This window comes from Rana temporaria, chromosome 4 (assembly GCF_905171775.1).
Source record: "Rana temporaria chromosome 4, aRanTem1.1, whole genome shotgun sequence".
NCBI classification, from domain to species: Eukaryota; Metazoa; Chordata; class Amphibia; order Anura; family Ranidae; genus Rana; species Rana temporaria.
In genome coordinates, this window is record NC_053492.1 from 129,784,395 (window position 1) to 129,803,178 (window position 18,784).

The window sequence follows — 18,784 nt, forward strand, 5'->3', positions numbered from 1 at the left end:
AGAACAGTAACAATTTAGAACTGCAAGCAGTTCTGGGCAGTCCTTTTGTCTTTTAATGCAAATAAACTGTATAGAACATTAGCTCCCATACAGCCACACCTAAGCACATCATGAATGAAAATAAATAAAATAAAAATCTCCCATTATCCACTGGACAATTCGTGTTTCTGTCAAACAGAACATAGTGGGACTGTAAGCTGTTTGATGGGTCATGCACTGCATTTTCAAACTAGCTTCTGTTGCTAGGAAAATAATTGACACTAGTATAGATTTCTCAGCACTCAGGTAAAGATATCCACTTTATTCCCAATCCCCACAGCTGCTGGTAATTCTTGTTGCCCCGGACAGATATTCATGAAACTATAAGGAGTCTTTCACACGGGTGATCCTTTGAGGTCCACCCATCAGTTTTTCAGCCGACACTGGCCACCATCGAGCCGGCAAAAACAGACCGATGTGGTCCTATTCCCCATCCGTCTGGTGGATCGGATAGCAAAGGACAGTCGGTCAATTTCCATCCGATTGCCCCATAGAGAACGGGACTGTGTCTGCTATGCATAGCGGAGCAGACACGTCCTGCCATCCGCCTGAGCGGAAAGATCACCCACTAAGCAAGCGGATTCTGCTTCACAGAGGTGCCTGTGTGAAAGGAGCCCAAGTTATCCAGAGCTTTCAAAAAGTTAAAACATCCCTAAGCACTGGAGTCCTTAAAGGAAAATAATTGGGCTAGCGATTTTAGCAGCCTCCAATTATAACCACTACCCTTTCGAGCAATATTTTCATTGTTCACACGTTAAAATCTGCATTGCCTAGAAAATTACTTAAAACCCCCACAATATACATTTTAGGAACTAAGAGGCCTTAATAAAACAATGGTAATTATAATGTTCCGTGATACTCTAAAATCCATTTAATGCACACAATTAAGTATTGAGTAAATAAATACTGAATAGGTCTAGCCTCAAAACTTCATGTGCTGCAAAATATTACAGTATGCCACTTACCAGGGTGTTTTAAATTTACAGCTTCATTAGTTTGGCATTAATGTAAATGAGGGACCTAGAATTCTTGCTTTCACTTTGCCATGCACAGCAATTTATGACACGTAGAAAATTACACTCGTGTATGCACTCTACAAATGCATTAATATGCGTATGCGCAGGGCGAAGGGGCACTTTCAATAATTTTTTTAATATCATTTTATAGTTTACATTTTTTTCACTTTTTAATTTTACGCACATAACATTATTGCCATCACTAGGGGGCAAACAAGACGCACAAGTCCTGTAAAAGTGGTTTGGCAGCCACCCATATTACTTTTAGCTCCTGCAGCATAACACAGAAACCAACTCACAGCTACTACTGCAGCTATGAGCTGGTCTTAAACTTTGCAGTTTCTGGGCAGCATCTCACACGTATAAGGATAACAGGGCTGTTCTACAATATATTAGGAATACTGAGAAAATTGAGTGTAAAAGAGCAAGCTAAAACACAAAAACAATGTCACGGAAAACCTGTATAATTGTTTAAAACCAGAGGCATGTCAGTTTTCAGGCAGAATTGTCGGCTTTCTTAGAATTATTTTACCTTCTAAATACTTCAAATGCATGCCTGGCAGCAGGTGGGATGTTACACTTCGGTGTAGCCGACTGTGTGGGCCAGTAGCCAGTCGTAAGAACTCTGACTGTGAGATCAACCCCTCCTAAGGAGACCTGAAACACAAGGCAAGAGCACCAAGAAGAATGTCACCACACACTGGGAAGATGAAGGCATTTTAAATAACCATGGACATAGATAATTTCATACCCCTGTTGTCTGCAGATGTTGCCTGAATTCATCCATAGTAGTGTTTGAAATACTCATGTCTCTGAACATGCCTTCTAATTTTGAAGTAAATTGGCAGCCACACTCAGTCTAAAAGGAAAAAAAAAAAAAAAGAACACAAAAAAATAAAAAAGATGGAAACTTGAGTAGAACATACTTATATAGCAGGGGTTGTAAAATCTCCAAATTTTTGTTTTGATAAAAATAACAAACGTTTTACTTACCTGCTCTGTGCAAGGGTTTTGTAGACAGCAGCCCAGATTCTCTTCTGGGGTGCCTTCCGGCGCTACCTCCTTCATTAGGTGCCCCCCATGGAGCTTTCCATGAGGGCACCCAGTGCAGGCACGTTCCAGAGTCCCACTGCTGTGTACACTGACACAGACATGCATTAAAGGGGTTGTAAAAGGAAAAAAAAAAAAAGTTTCCCTAAATAGCTTGCTTTACCTTAGTGCAGTCCTCCTTCACTTACCTCATCCTTTGATTTTGCCTTTAAATGTCCTTATTTCTTCTGAGAAGTGCTCACTTCCAGTGCTTGTGTCCAAATATACACCGCAATGCAAGGCTTTCCCCCTGGTGTGGAGAAAGCCTCTTGAGGGGGGAGGAGGCGAGCAGGCAAGTCAGGACGCTCTCTACTTTGCAGATAGAGAAAGGAGCTGTGTGTTAGTGGGCGTCCTGACACTCCTGCTCGCCCCCTCAAGAGGCTTTCTTCACACCAGGGAGAAAGCCTTGCATTATGGTGTGTAGTTACAGACAGAAGAACAGGAAGTGAGGATTTCTCAGAAGAAATAAGGACATTTAAAAGCAAAATGGAAGGATGAGGTAAGTGAAGGAGGACTGCACTAAGGTAAAGAAAGCTATTTAGGGAACAAAAATGTTTCCCTTTAAACCCCTTTAAGGTGAAAACCCACTAAACTTTACAATCCCATTTTAAGCCAATCCCAGCCTAAGCTTTTCTTTCTGGTTTTAAATAGCGCGGGAAAGGGCTGGAACCTCTGCTTAGTTACAATTTTGTCACCCTTGGAAATTGTTACATTCAGCTCTTGTCTCAGTGAAACAGACACAGAATCTAAGAGATGCTTTTGCTGTGCTCCCTCAAAAAAAAAAAAAAAAAAAAAAAAGCTCTGAATTATAAGTCATGGGTGCACCCACTGTTAAACATTTGTAAAACCAAATTTAACAACCACAATAATATAAAAAAAAAATAATAATAAAAACACAAACGGTATAAACGTAGTTTGTGAAAACAGTTAGTGGCCCTATGAATAATAAGTGACCAATGTCATACCATGCAATCCCTGTCAAACTAAAATCTGTACATATGAAGCATTAATAAAATGGGAAAACAGACAAGAAGCCTTCTGACTAGAATTGCAATACCCAATGTCCTTCAAACATGGTGGCATAGAGAAGGAAGGAACAAGAGTCACCTTTAATTTGGATATCATATTTTTTTCAGAGTCGTCAGACACACTCTTGTTGGTAAGTAGTCGTCTAGCCAAATGCTGCTTGTAGTAACGTTCAAACACGTCTTTTTCTTGCATGAATCTAAAAAGGACCATTGCCTTGTCAAGTATGGATTCAACCTCCTGTTCTGTGAGCTTTAAAAAGAGAAAAATCCCTTAATGTTAGACAACTTTAAAGACACTACACTGACAAAAGACTATTAATAGCATTATAGCATTGAAAACCCTCAGAAGTGCGGATGTACATTAAAGCATGCTTTGCATGCTCTTGCAGGCATGAGCACTCAATATTGCCTCAGCAGTGCCTATCTGGAAAATAACCTAGGAGCACTGTTCCAGCTTCCTAGAATAGAAGGTCAGTGGTTTTTCCTCTCATTCTAAGCTGAAGCCAGCCTCAGTATACACAGCAATTAGATTTGTTACAGGTTCAAAAATCTTACCCATACAGCTCATCTCAATTCCTGTCCCCTGCACCAAATATAAATTCAAGCCAATATGACCAGACACACAGACATGCAGCTTACAGGTACCATCAATCACATAAACCCACATTCATTTCTATAGAGATACTGGGGAAATACTCAAGATTATTTTCATTCCCTACATATTAAACTTAAGCTTGCCATACACTAATACAAAACGATCAGGTCCAGCAGGCATCAGCTGAATTTTGATCAGTATGTGGCTGTCCCTGTAGGGTGTGTCACATGAGCAATCTGATCAGCTCCACCAGTCAGTTTTTAAGGTGGACTTGATCGGATGGTTCATGTATCCCATTAGCCTGCAGGGTATAAAAAAGGGACTTGTATCCCTTTACACCTGCCTAACTCCAATCTGATCCACTCCGCAAAAAAAAAAAAAAAAAAAACCCTCAAAAGGGATATGTTCCCCTCTTCTAGGCAGATCGGATCATAGGGCAGTCAGGTGTCAACAGACAGCTCTGTTTACACCAGACTGCCCAAAGAGCAGAACCGGTAGTGTCCATGTCCGCTCTGCGGAGACTGAGCAGACACAGACCTGTTAGCCGCCTGCTCTGCAGGGGGATCAGTGGACAGATCCCCCGTTGAGTAAAGTGGATTCTCCCCCTGTAAAAGATGCCTAAAGCTCCATGTACACGACCTGAAAATCGTACTTAAATATACTGCTTTTGAAACGATCGTGCAATAATCGGATTGTTAGTACAGAGCTTTCGAGAGTCGATCATGACAGTTCCTCCGATCGGACAAGCACACATTTTTTTTTCATACGATGCCAGATCGTAAGATTTTAATTTAATCAGTACAGCTGTCATTCCAAAATGCAATACAAATGCATTACAACACAATATATCACTTCCAATTTTTTTTTCTGTGGTACGAGAATTTGTTAACTTTAGTTAACTCTTCAGGTTCGATCCGAGATTAGCATAAAAAAAAAAAAAAAAATCTCATTGTGTGTACCAGGCATTAGTTCACCTTTTCATCTTTTGAAAAGGTGAACTTGCACTCTAAACTTGGCTGACTCATATGATGAGTTCCACTAGTGAGTGGAGTAGTTAAAGTTAAAACACCACTTGCCCACTCAGAACAGATGAAGATTTACAGATATTGGGAAAAACACATAGCCAGGACAAATTACTTACGCCTTTAACTCCTTTTTTGAGTTTGTCATCAATAAATAAGGAAAGGTACTCAGGGGATCTGGAGTTCAGATTAAGGAAGTACTCAAAGTCACCAGCAATAGTTTGCTTGAAAAGACGGTCATTACTAAATGACTCCTGAAGAAACCTGTCAAATCTACTCTTCAGGTCTAGGAGGCCCTGCAAATAAGAAAAGACCAACATAAATATGCTACAACAAATATATCATCTTCTGGCAATACGTAGTATAACACAAATTTAAAATATCACAAATATACAAGGATTAGGAAAGTTACAGAAAGGTACTTTTAAAAAAGCTACTCTACCCAAGATCAGAGACTCCTAAATATATGTCAAAGATGGCATTGAACCAATTGAGCATTTATCGGTTTTGCTTCTGTGTTGTATTTAAACGTCTCCATATATTGCAATCCATTTAAAATCTATGTTGCTTGGGAATCAAGCACAAATAGTGACCTCAGGTAGAGTAACTATTTACTTTTTTGTGGCGATTTTTTGGGGTTGGGTTTGTCAGTGCAAGTAGGGGGTTGCTGAACATGCTATACCATGTGCATAAATGTGAACATATCCTTTAACCACTTCAAAACCGCACGCCGTCATATGACGTCCAAAAAGGGGATTTCTTATCCCGGGTGGACGTCATATGACGTCCTGTACTTTGTGCGGGGATATCTGAATGATGCCTGCACCTAGGAGGCATCATTCAGATATCATTTTGTTCCGGCGGCAATCCTGCACACTATACGAACGATCATAGCGGCAGTTCCGCCACTTGATCGTTCTTATAGGCAGCGGGAGGGGACATCCCCCCCCTCCATCCGGTGCTTCTCCAGGCTCTCCCGTGCCACCGGGGGCCCGGAGAGATGATCGCGGGGGACACGAAGGGAGGGAGAAACATGGCGGGGGACACGAAGGAAGGGAGACTGCAGCAAAACGGAGGGGGGCTGGAGGAGGACACGGGACAGTCAGCGGTGATAGTGTGTGGGGGAGTTACAAGCATCGATCACCGCTGATTTTCAAGCAGCTGAAAGCCGCGTGGGGGGGGGGGGAGAAGAGGAACTTGTAACTTCCCCATGCACTGATCACCGCTGACAGTACATGTATCGGGGGAAGCATTTGCCCGGTTACAAGTACTCGGGCAAATGCTTGGTATCGGTACTGATACTAGTATCGGTATCGGGACAACCCTATATTTTATAATGTTATGCGAATTGGATGCAGTTTAAGCCGCAACCAATTCGCAAAGGTGTGAACCCGGCCTTAAGGATCACCAGCGGTGATTGTACACTGGCACAACCAATTGAAGACAGTTGCCCTCCATATAACCCCTCCTTTCAGGGAAGTACCTCAGTTTTCTAGCAAAGCAGTAACGTTCCCATAAGAAGGGGGGGGCCTCCGTGTCCCGTGGTGTACTCTGAGAAAAGGATTTTACAGGTAAGCCGTTTTAAAAATCCTGGTTTTCTTTAATCGTACACCACGGGACACAGAGCCATTCTTTACATAATGGGACATCCCAGAGCAATGCTCCATGAAGTGTGGGAGACAAAGATCAAGCAGGCCACTATGGACAAGAAGCCCTATACTGCTGCCTGCAGCACACTTCACCCGAAGGCGGCATTCGCATGTCATTTCACACATTTGATAGAATTTGGAAAACGTGTGGACTGAAGACCAAGTTGCAGCTTTACAGATCTGATCCAACGAAGCCTGGTGATGCACTGCCCATGAAGCACTTATCGCCCTGGTAGAGTGCGCCTTAACAGAAAAAGGAGGAGTTCTGTTCTTTAACCCATAGGCTTGAATAATTGTTTGTCGAATCCACTTGTAAAAAGTGGATTTAGATGCCACTTGTCCCTTCTTGGGACCATCTGGAAAAATAAACAAAACATCTGTTTTGTGTATCTGACTGGTTGCCTGCAGATACACCTTTACTGCTCTCACTACATCTAGAGAGTGAAATAATCTTTACTCCTCTATCTGCGAATCCGGAAAAAAAAGAAGGCGGCAGAACAATGTCCTGATTTAAATGAAAAGCCAAAACCACCTTAGGTAAAAAGGCAGGATGGGGGTCGTAGTACAATTTTGTCTTTGTGACAAATTAAATAAGGCTCTTTACAAGAAAGAGCTGCTAATTCAGATACTCTTCTAGCAGAAGAGATAGCAATCAAAAAAGGCAAATTTCCTGCTTAAAATGATCAGAGGAATACTGCAAAACCAAATTCAAATTCCATGGGCACAAGGGAGACTTGACTGGCAGATTTATCCACAATACCCCCTGAATGAACGCCCAAACAAGGGAATGAGATGCCAGTGGTGTTTGAAAAAAGACTGATAAAGCCGATATTTGACCATTAATGGTACTAAGGGCCAATTTCATATCCACTCCTAACTGGCAAAAGGCAAGAATCCTGCTAATGTCATACTTCGAGGATCCCATTTCTTGGTTTCACACCAGGAAACATATGCCTTCCAGACTCTATAGTAGATAAGCCTGGAGGCTGGCTTTCTAAAATTGAGTGTAGAAGAACTGGACCCGAGATCTCTTGTTTCTGCGGGATGGATAGGCACATGTAAATATGTGTCCTTCATGTCCATCGATGACATGAATTCTCTACCTTGTAGGGTGGCAACCACTGATCGAATAGTTTCCATTCGGAAATGGCGAATGTTCAGAAATTGATTTAGAGATCGTAGACCCAGGATGGGTCTGATGTCTCTGTTTGGTTTTGGAATCACAAAGAGGTTTGAATAAAGACCTAAACCTTGCTTGTTTAGGAGTACTTCTGTGATCACTCCTTGAGACAGCAAGTGATCCAATCCTTTGAAGGACGCTCTTTTTAGTGGATTTTTGGAGAGCCTTGAGCTTTGGAACTGAGAAGATGGGATCTTTCGAAATTCAAGCTTGTAATCTAGGGATACTGTGGATACTACCCATTTGTCCCGGATTTCTGTCTGCCATGCTGCTGAAAACTGTCGAAGCCGCCCCCCTACTCGGCCGAGCAGCGGTGCCTCTTCATAAAGAGGCTTTGGGGTTTTGCTGGTTAGCTTTTGAACCCCACGGCTTCTTGTTCTTCTGGACCTGGCTGAAAATGCCGTCGCCACTGGCTGGAGGTAGATTTACCAGGAGACGGAGAGAAAACGTTTAAAACAAGGCCGCTTGTTTATCTTCTTCTCTGGTAATAGAGTGGTTTTCTAGAACCACCGAAGGAGACCTGCTTCGATTATTGTCCTTTTGCGAGGACTTTGCGATTAGCGTAGCGACTCTTCCTTCTAAGTTTTCCAGGGCTGCGGTCAAAGTGTCCTTAGTGACATATGCAGGCCCAGGTGCCACCGGAAAAGTTGTTACTCCTGATAGTGGCAATGGCTCCTCCTGTATAGGTACGTCAAAATTTACAGGAGAGGGAGGTACTGAGCAGGCACGGCTAGAGCCCCGTCTCAGGCAGCGGTGCTTTCTTGTCTTAGTCCCTGAATTCCTTCTAAGGGAAGACATATTACCAAGCAACAAGCCGAGGTACCACAACGCATATACTACTGTGGTCAGTTTAGCAATCTACATAAAGTATGCAACACACAGTTTCATGCAAGGAGTAGGTGTCTCCTTGCATGAGATACCAGATGTCTCGTCTACAAGTTGTCCAGAACACTGCAGCCAGACTGGTAACAGGTAAAAAAACGTGGGAACCAATCTCCCCGGTCTTGAGGTCCCTCCACTGGCTAGCCGTAAAGGATCAGGTGACATTCAAGACCCTCTGCCTCACCCACAAATGCACACAAGGAATCGCGCCGCAAGACTTATGCAAGAAAATAAAAAACACTACACTCCAAATCGGGCCCTACGATCAACTAAGCAGAACCTCCGCATCCCCAAGTCCCGCTACAAATCTAAAGGAGAACGAAGATTCGCAGTCCAAGGACCACGGGGCTATGGAACGCTCTACCTACAGACATTCGGATGGAAGTGAACCATCGGGCCTTCAGAAAAAAAACTTAAGACACATCTATTCTGAAGCGTGGCTGGATGACGACATTGGATACAGCGCCTTAAGGCGATTTAGTTCGCATTTGTAGCACTATACAAGTTACTCACTCTCTTGGGAGTGCCCCACCAACCACATAGAGCATACGTACCCCTGAAATGCTGATGTGTTCCAAGGAAGGGTCTGCTGGCTCTGGGTCCCTTAATGAGCGCCATGTTTCGAATTAGCGTGCGCACGTGCACGCTCACGACCCCGCTCGTCCGCCGCCAATAAAGCGTGCGCGTGACCTAGGGCAAATGGTGGCTGTCCTGGGGCGAGGGGTAGCCTCCTCTTGCCCGATAACTGCATGTACTGTGGTCTTACCCAGCATCTGGAGGGGAGAAGCGGTGGCCGTCTATAGCAGAGCTCTGCAGCGGAGGAAGTGTGCTTGTCCGTAGGATCTGACACTGCTTAGAGCGTGGCGAGTACAACTCGGCTCTTTATTCCCTCTAGTGGTGAAAAAAGAAAAGACACCTTACTCAAAATTGGAAAAGATTTTTAAGATTGTTCTTCGGAAACTTTTCTTCTTATCCTTTATCCCCGCCGCAGGTTTATCTGCTGAAATTTCAGACAGCACCAATCTTCACCCATCACGGTGGGTTGTGTGTTCCTATTTAAAAGGAGACCTCTCCCCTGGGCCTTGTAAAAGACTCTTACCAGGACTTTTAGCATATAGAGCGAAAGTGCTGGACCCTAGAGCTCAATCCTCCGGAGACATTACAGGCGACACCTCGTGCATGGGGCCCGGATCCCATCCAGTTTCAGCGCAAATTATTTGGCATCTTGTATGGATCTGAAGGCATAGCTCTTCTTTACCCCAAGAGGGCCTGTTTGGTAGAGCTTTCCTTAGCACATCCTACACACGTCCAACACCTTAGACACTGGGGGAAAAACAGAGGCAATTCCCTGATGGGAGGGGTTATATGGAGGGGAACTGTCTTCAATTGGTTGTGCCAGTGTCCAATCACTGCTGGTGACCCTTAACCCATTATGTAAAGCAGGGGTTGACAAATTTGCTTGGAATCTAGGAGCCAGCTAAAAAAAATTAGGAGCCAGAAACCGCGCCTGTCCCGCCAAGCTCGCGCGCGCGGAAGCGAACACATACGTGAGTAGCGCCCGCATATGTAAACGGTATTAAAACCACACATGTGAGGTATCGCCACGATCGTTAGAGCGAGAGCAATTATTCTAGCTCTAGACCTCCTCTAACTCAAAACATGCAACTTGTAGAATTTTTTAAATGTCACCTATGGAGATTTTAAAGGGTAAAAGTTTGTCGGCATTCCACGAGTGGATGCAATTTTGAAGTGTGACATGTTGGGTATCAATTTACTCGGCGTAACCATATCTTTCACAATATAAAAAAAAATTGGGATAACTTTACTGTTGTCTTATTTAATATAAAAAAAAGAAAAAGTGTATTTTTTCCAAAAAATAGTGCGCTTGTAAGACCGCTGCGCAAATACGGTGTAACAGAAAGTATTGCAATGATCGCCATTTTATTCTCTAGGGTGTTAGAATAAAAAATATATACATAATGTTTGGGGGTTCTAATTAAAGGGAAGGAGATGGCAGTAAAAACAAACACATGAGAACTGCGGTTTTACTTGTAATGCCAACGGCCACCACCAGATGGCGCCAGGTCACAGAAGGCAGCTTGGGCCTTCACAAGGCTGCAAAAGCCGTGGCCTAAATTACCAGCTGTCGCGATCGCATGGTGGTGGGGGCGAACGGAGAAACAGGATCCTGTGCCTCCGTGTGCCCCCACCTCCCCCTGCCGCGCAATCGCGGCGGGCCCGCGACGGCCGGTAATTGAGCCGCGGCCCCAATTACCGGCGGGCACCAGGTCACAACTGCGACCTGGCGCCCGGATTTTGTCGAGGCCTGATGTAAAGAATGGCTCTGTGTCCCGTGGTGTACGATAAAGAAAGTATAGTTATTTTCACTAAAGTAATCATACTATACCATGTTTAACTAGTTCGCCCGGGCTCTCCCGTTCCACCAAGAGTAGGCAGCCGCCACTTCCGCTGGCTGGCCAGAGACCCGAACGAAGCCAGAGTCTCGGAAGAGATGGTTTACAGGAGACTTAAAAGGCGCCGAATATATAATAAAAATTACCCCAGATTCCTCCATGAAGAGTACCTGTCACTGCCTATTACTGTCACAGGGGAGGTTTACATTCCTTGTGACAGCAATAAAAGCAATTTTTTTAAAAAGGGACAGTGTAAAAAAAAAAAAAAAAAAAAAAAAAAAAGCAAAAGCGGACGCATATGCAAGTTGCGCCCCGCAAAGCTAGGCAGTGTTCAAACCACACGTGTGATATCGCCACGAGCAAGAGCAATCATTTTAGCACCAGACTTCCACTAACTCTAAACTGGTAAACTGCAAGCATTTTTAAAGTGTCGCCTATGGAGATTTTTTAAGTACCATAGTTTGTCACCATTCCACGTGTGCACAGTTTTAAAAGCATGACTTGTTAGGTATCCGATTAACTTGGCGTAACATCTTTCACAATATAAAAAAAAATTGGCTAACTATATAGTTTTTTTTTGTTTTATTCATGAAAGTGAATTTCTTCCAAAAAAAATGCATTCGAAAGACCGCTGCGCAAATAAAGTGACATAAAATATTGCAACGATCGCCATTTTATTCTCTAGGGTCTCACATATTCTCATGTTTGGGTGTTCCAAGTAATTTTCTAGCAAAAAACATGGATTTTAACTTGCAAGCACCAAATGTCAGGAGAAAAAATAAATAAAAAAGGGCTTAGGTATGGAAGGGTTAAAGGAGTCCTACCTGGATATAATCAACTGGATTCTTTCCTTCCCCTTCTTCAGAAACCAGGGCTTTCCCCTGTTCTCGAAGGTATAAACTCATACATTCACACATTGTCTTGAGACCATTCGGAACCCTACTGAATAATTTGTACATACAGGCCAAATCTGTAAGAAAAAAGACAAAAAAAAAAAGTGATTAATTTTTTTTTTTTTTTTATAAAATTCGAAAAAAAAACTACATTTACTTAATGCTACCGAACTATAGAGTGAACCTCCCATGTCACAGAAACTGTAAAAATCAGTAATACTGCTAAAGAGCAGGAACAAATAATCTTATTTCCAATAAAAAAAACTTTACATACCTCTATGGAGATTCTTTATTCCAAGTCCAGGCTGTAAGTAGGGTCTCTACCTGTTGATACAAGCCTTTACTCCATTTACTCCACAAGTAAATCCCAATCAAATCAGTCTGTCATTTACATTAGTGGCCAAAAATATGCACACTAGAAAAAAATGCAGGGTTTGTCTAATTTCAAGATTGAATTACTCCAAAATCATGGAAACTCTGGTCTCCTACTCACAAATCAGGACCTAGGGGGGAACTGAATTGCAATAACATGATTGCTGTTATAGCCTCCGATTGGCTATCACAACGATCATTCATTATGTAGCCCACCAATGTTGTTCCTCCTCTGTGAAGGTTTGTAGTGTGCGTAGAGCAGTGCATATGACCAACATGTAACTGCTCATTTCAGATAACAAAAATGGAGGGGGAAAAGTAGGGGTTCTGAGCTCAGCGAGAATGCAGGAAAAACAAATATGAAAAATAGATTACATAACCAAGTAGGATTGTATGGAATATTTTTGTCAATGACTGGCCAGGAAATGGTCTAAAACCCACTTAAAAAAAAATATCTGGGAAACACCAACAAAATGACAACTAGAATCCATAATAAAATACTGGTATAAAATTGCTACACTAAAAAAACGTATGTACTGCATTCCATGGCAATAAAGTGCAAAGCTGTTATCACATCGAAAGGCCAATCAACCCAAAATTGAAATTTTTGTACATACAATAAATACATCACTTCTTGTTTGAATAAGACATATTAAAAAAGTATAAAAACACTGCATTTAGAATAAAAGGATATAATGGGCCAGATCCACATAGAAATAGATCGGCCGCTGTAATTTACTTTTGGCTGCTTTGAATCCTCAAAGAATTCACACCGTAAGTTACGGCGGCGTAGTGTATCTCTGGCGGCGGAATTCAAATCGGCGATTAGGGGACGCGTTTCATTTAAATGAAGCGCATCCCCGGTTTCTAAATTTCCCGCCGTGCATTGCGCTAAATGACATCGCAACAACGTCATTTTTTTTTAACTTAGACGTGACTTACGTCCATCCCGAATCACGGACGACTTACGCAAAAAATAAAAAAAAATTCAAATTTCGACGCGGGAACGACGGCCATACTTAACATGGCAAGTCTAACTATAAGCTGCAAAATACCAGCTTTAACTATACGCCGGAAAAAGCCGACTAGAAACTACGCAAGAGAATGAGACGGCCGTGCGTACGTTCGTGGATCGACGGAAATAGCTAATTTGCATACCCGACGCGGAAAACGACGAGAACTCCACCCAGCGGACGACGAAGTATTGCATCTACGATCCGAAGGCGTACGAAGCCGTACGCCTGTCGGATTGAATCCAGATGCCGTCGTATCTTGGTTTGAGGATTCAAACTAAAGATACGACGCGGGTAATTTGAAAGTACGCTGGCGTATCAGTAGATACGCCGGCGTACTCGCTCTGAGGATCTGGCCCATAATGTCATTAGTTTGTATACTATGGCAGAAATAAAATAAAATATATTCCTACCAGGCATAACCCCTCCCAGCTAGAGAAGGCTTCAGTTTTTGTTAGTAATAAACCACAAAGAAGGGCAGGATCCTTGTGTCTTGTACCCAAGAAAATTACTGGGAGCCCAAAAAAAAAATAAAAAAAAAAAGATTCTTTATTGTACATCCCAGAATACAGTATGACATTTCACACCCAGTATGACATAGATGTTCCACAGCACTGAATATGAGAGGAAGGCAACAAGCCAACTGACCCAAAACAAATACACCTCACGCAGCTCCCTGCAAAACTTACTACCCAAAAGTTGGAGTCCTCAGCAGCTTGAACATCCACTTTGTAAAACTTCACAAAAAAGGAATGAAACGAAGAGCAGGTAGCAGCGTCACAAACTTGAGCTACCAAATCCTGACAAATATCCCAGAAGCACCTGGTAGAATAAGCAGTCATTGAAAACAAAGGAAACTGCAACTTTGAGAAATAAGCTGACAAAGCCATTGAGAAACGGTAGATTTGGAAGCTGCATTCCTAGATCCTACAGGACACACAAAGAAGGAATTAGACTAATTAAAATGCAGTAGTTGACTTCAGGTAACACCTGATAGCATGAACCACATCTAAAGTGTGAAGAGCCATGACCCCCCAGCGACTGAGGCTTGGGGCAGAAATAAGGCAAGAACATGTCCTGGTTGAGATGTAAAGATGAAACCACCCAGGTAGAAAAAGACAACTGAACTTGTAGCACCATGTTGTCACAATGAAATATCATAAAAAAATTCCTTATAGGAAAGGCTAGCCAGCCAAAGTGAAACAGAAACCAGAAATATAAGCTTGCGTGTCGGAATGACTAAAGGGAAAACCCCAGATGGTTTCAACAATACAGAAAAAAACAAGCGGAGAGAGCATGTAACAGTCTTAACTGGGGGGAACAATACATGCATGACTGCGCAAAGGCAAGCACCAAGGAATGTGAAGCAATTGGTCTCTAAAAAAAAAAAGAAAGTCCACCAAGGCCGAAATCAGACCCTTTAACCACTAGCCGACCGCGCACCGTCATTATACGGCGGCAGGTCGGCTCTCCTGGGCGAGAGCCCGTAGCTATACGTCCTATCGTATAGCCGCCACTAGGGGGGGCGTGCGCGCCCCCCGCTCGCCCCCGACTCCCGTGCGTGTGCCCGGCGGGCGCGATCGCCGCCGGGCACACGCGATCGCTCGTTACAGAGCGGGGACCGGGAGCTGTGTGTGTAAACACACAGCTCTCGGTCCTGTCAGCGGGGGAAATGCTGATTTTCTGTTCATACAATGTATGAACAGAAGATCAGTGTTTCCCCTAGTGAGGCCACCCCCCCCCCCACAGTAAGAACACACAAGGGACATACTTAACCCCTTCCCCGCCCCCTAGTGTTAACCCCTTCACTGCCAGTGGCATTTTTATAGTAATCTAATGCATTTTTATAGCACTGATCGCTATAAAAATGCCAATGGTCCCAAAAATTTGTCAAAAGTGTCCGAAGTGTCCGCCATAATGTCGCAGTAACGAAAAAAAATCGCTGATCACCGCCATTACTAGTAAAAAAAATATAATAAAAATGCCATAAAAATACCCCCTATTTTGTAAACGCTATAACTTTTGCGCAAACCAATCAATAAACGCTTATTGCGATTTTTTTTACGAAAAATATGTAGAAGAATACGTATCGGCCTAAACTAAGGAAAACAATTTTTTTTTATATATTTTTGGGGGATATTTATTACAGCAAAATGTAAAAAATATTATTTTTTTTCAAAATTGTCGCTCTATTTTTGTTTATGGCGCAAAAAATAAAAACCGCAGAGGTGATCAAATACCACCAAAAGAAAGCTCTATTTGTGGGAAAAAAAGGACGCCAATTTTGTTTGGGAGCCACGTCGCACGACCGCGCAATTGTCAGTTAAAGCGTCGCAGTCCCGAATCTCAAAAAGTGCTCTGGTCTTTGACCAGCAATATGGTCCGGGGGGTAAGTAGTTAATCGCACTTAAGGCCAATCGCCAATCAAATCCAGAGTGGAGAAATGTCAAGATGCAGCACACAACATAAATACAAGATATGCCAGAGTCTTACACCAAGCAAAATAAGGCTTCCAAGTCTTGTGGTAAATCTTAACGGAGGTAGTCTTCCTAGCCAGTAGGAGTGATTGAATCAAACAAAAAAACTAAATTGTAGATAGGGCGCTCTGGGCAAGTTAACTCTAAAGAATGGAGAAATCCGAAAGAACGTCAATGATGGGCAGGAAATCAATAGACAGGCAGCCCGGGATTCACTTCAGCAGCACCCAATAGAAGAGAAGCGAGCTGGTAGAAATAGAACAAAAGAAGGCACTTCTAAGTGCAGTCAATCAGGGTTTAAAACAAAAAAAAAGTAAAAAAACTGGTAAAGCAGCTCATTCGTTTCCAATACAAGACATCCAGCAGGGTAGGGTCTTCTTGGCACGACAAGATCAGCGATCTTGGGACACAAAATTGTGCCAAGATGCCCTCCCTGCTGGACATCTTGTATTGGAAATTGATGAGCTTATTCCATTTTTTAAGTATTAAACTCTGATGTACTTAGAAGTGCCTTATGTTTATTATGTGAATGAATCAATCTCCTAGGACCCTGGCTTCAACAGCCATGTCATTAAAGCCAACTGAAAAGAAGGATTGTGCAAGATCAGACCCTGTGGCAGGAGGTCGGGTTGATTAGAAGGGCCCATGGTTTGTCCTTCAACAGTGTCAGAATGGCAGGTTCTCCTGGGACACACTGGTGTGATCAGATTTACCAGAATGCCCGACACCCAAAATCTGCAAAGCAAAAGAGGTAGAGAACCTGCAATAGTGGGAAGGTATAAATGAGTCAGAACTGGTCCCATGGCATCTACAGAGCATTCCACCACAAATGTTTGCGTATCCCTGATCCCGAGTCTGTCCAGCCTCACATTGAACCTCGACACCAGAAGATCCACATCTGGGGTTCTCCACGGTTGGCAGAGGTCTTCAACACCTCTTGTGAAGAGCCCACTCCCTCAGAGTCAGTTGGCGATGGCAACTTCTGATGCTTTCTGTTGGCCACTACAGTGGCGATGTCAGACTGAACCTTTACATGCAAGCCCTTCAGCTGCACCAACCAATGCAGCATGGTAAGGCAAGTTGCTCTCAATTCCAGAATGGTGATGGGTAGTGGAGACCAAGTCACCTGGACTGAGATTGTCCAGAACTCCACCCCAACCCACCAAGCTGGTATCCTTCGCCAGGACTCTCCAGGACAGAGGGAGGAACGATTTTCCCATCTCCAGTATACATGAAGACATACACCAGCCCAGAGAACATCTTATGCTGGAATGCAGTTGCATCAGGAAATCCAACTGTGTCCTTATATGCCACATCGTTAAGACAGTACTGTTTGAGTAGTCCGGAATGAAACTGGGCAAAAAGGAGGGAGGGGCCGTTGGAAATCACAAGATTGGGCAGCGTCCAGCATCCGAAATTAAATAGTCACATTGAGCCCCACAAACAGAGCGGACTGCTACTGAACAAGTCATCCTGGTAACCTATGACATAGGAGCCCCAAGACCAGGGCTAGCACTCTACTGCGAAACGGACTTTATCACTTCTGTGTTTTGTGTTCTCAAGCATCTGATCAAACCGATCTCAGTTTGATCAAAATGCTTTGGGAGGCAAGAGGAGGGATCTGGGGTCTAATATACTTCTCCGTAAAGAGAACCTGTCAGCCCATACTATCACAAGGGATGTTGTACAAGCCTTGCGATAGCAACAAAGTTGATTAAACAAATTAAAAGGTAGTGTTAAAAAAAAACAAAAAAAAAACAAAACGTTTTACATGTATGAGATTTCAGAACCGGTGTGAGTGGCAAGTGGTTAATTGTAAAGGGTTGGCCGCAATTGTGAAAATGATGGAAGCCAGCGTTATTTCTATAAAACTAGAAATGGTATAAAATACAAATTTTCTAATATATGGGGGCTTACCTTCCGTCTTTCCATTCTTCAACATATGGACTAATCCTGAGTTTTCCATCTCAACAATGGTCTTCATGTGTTTGGAAATTAATTCTCTCTCCACAACCTTCACAATTGGCTCCTCTGTGGATTTGTCTAGACAGTGCATGACTCGTTCTATCTCTTCATTTATTCTAGCCTCTACTTTCTTTATATACACTGAGGCACTGTTTTCAGCTAGAAACTTTTGGCTTTCCATCTGTGAAAAAACAATGTATACGATATTAAAAAGTGCAGCATCAGGACACTTATGGGTCCATTTATAAAAAAAAAAACACACATTTTTTTTATAAAATATAGTAATGTGACCTAACACAGGCCAATCATAGCAGCGGCAAACCTCCATCCTGGTATATGTTAGACAAAAAAAAGAGGCAGTAATGGGACTTTATATGAGGCATGTCACTGAATACCTTGTTCATATTGATTGTTCATATTGATCATTCAATTGTTTGATTCCATTTAAGTTAAAAAGTATCAATCTTTGGTAAAGGACATACTATACCATATGCAACAGTTCACTTGTATAGACATACAATTATTATACAAAGTAAAATACAACATGATTAACAGTGATTTCATGAATCAATCATCCATTGATAATAATTAAACATAAGCAATTGCTCTTGGTGAGCCAAACTTGTCTGGGCATCAGGTCAAAGTGTACCCTACGTACGTTTTATGGCTCACACCACTCATCAGGAGTAAAATGCACTGAAATTGAATCGATAACATATCCATAAACCTAGGATACTCTTTAAAAAGGAGAACTATCTCTCAAAAAAAGGTCTTTAAAAAAACGTAGGACGCAGTCCAATAGCGGTGTCCAATAGCGGTGACCGGGATGAGGGACCCCATCCAGACCGGGTACAGCAGCCAGGTGAAGGACAGGGGGACCATATCGCAAACATGTGAATCTTGTATATGCTTGACAGCCCACGCTGCTCTGCAAGGATATGTAGATGAAACCATGTGAAGTGAATGAACTATTAATGGGATGAACCTATACCAGTGACTGAATGGAGGCAATATAAGGTGTATGATTACTACAGTGAAGTGTGCTAGCTAAGGGGACCACAACTAAAGGAAATGTGTGCGCATGTAGCCACCAAAAACGAATGCAAGACCAAACCGACCATGTGCACACCATAATGGTGAAAAATAATAA

The 18,784-nt window shown here is 42.8% G+C and overlaps 1 protein-coding gene across 1 annotated transcript in view; it reads right to left on the reverse strand.

Moving 5' to 3' along the window:
* CUL3 (cullin 3) overlaps positions 1 to 18,784 on the reverse strand; it is a 153,122-nt gene that overhangs the window by 23,507 nt on the left and 110,831 nt on the right. The window contains exons 6-11 of the mRNA XM_040349053.1: positions 17,587 to 17,815; positions 11,739 to 11,884; positions 4,909 to 5,085; positions 3,252 to 3,422; positions 1,807 to 1,914; positions 1,588 to 1,712 (exon numbers count right to left, since the gene is read on the reverse strand). Coding sequence (XP_040204987.1) covers positions 1,588 to 1,712; positions 1,807 to 1,914; positions 3,252 to 3,422; positions 4,909 to 5,085; positions 11,739 to 11,884; positions 17,587 to 17,815 — 956 coding nt within the window. The remainder of the gene's footprint in view (positions 1 to 1,587; positions 1,713 to 1,806; positions 1,915 to 3,251; positions 3,423 to 4,908; positions 5,086 to 11,738; positions 11,885 to 17,586; positions 17,816 to 18,784) is intronic.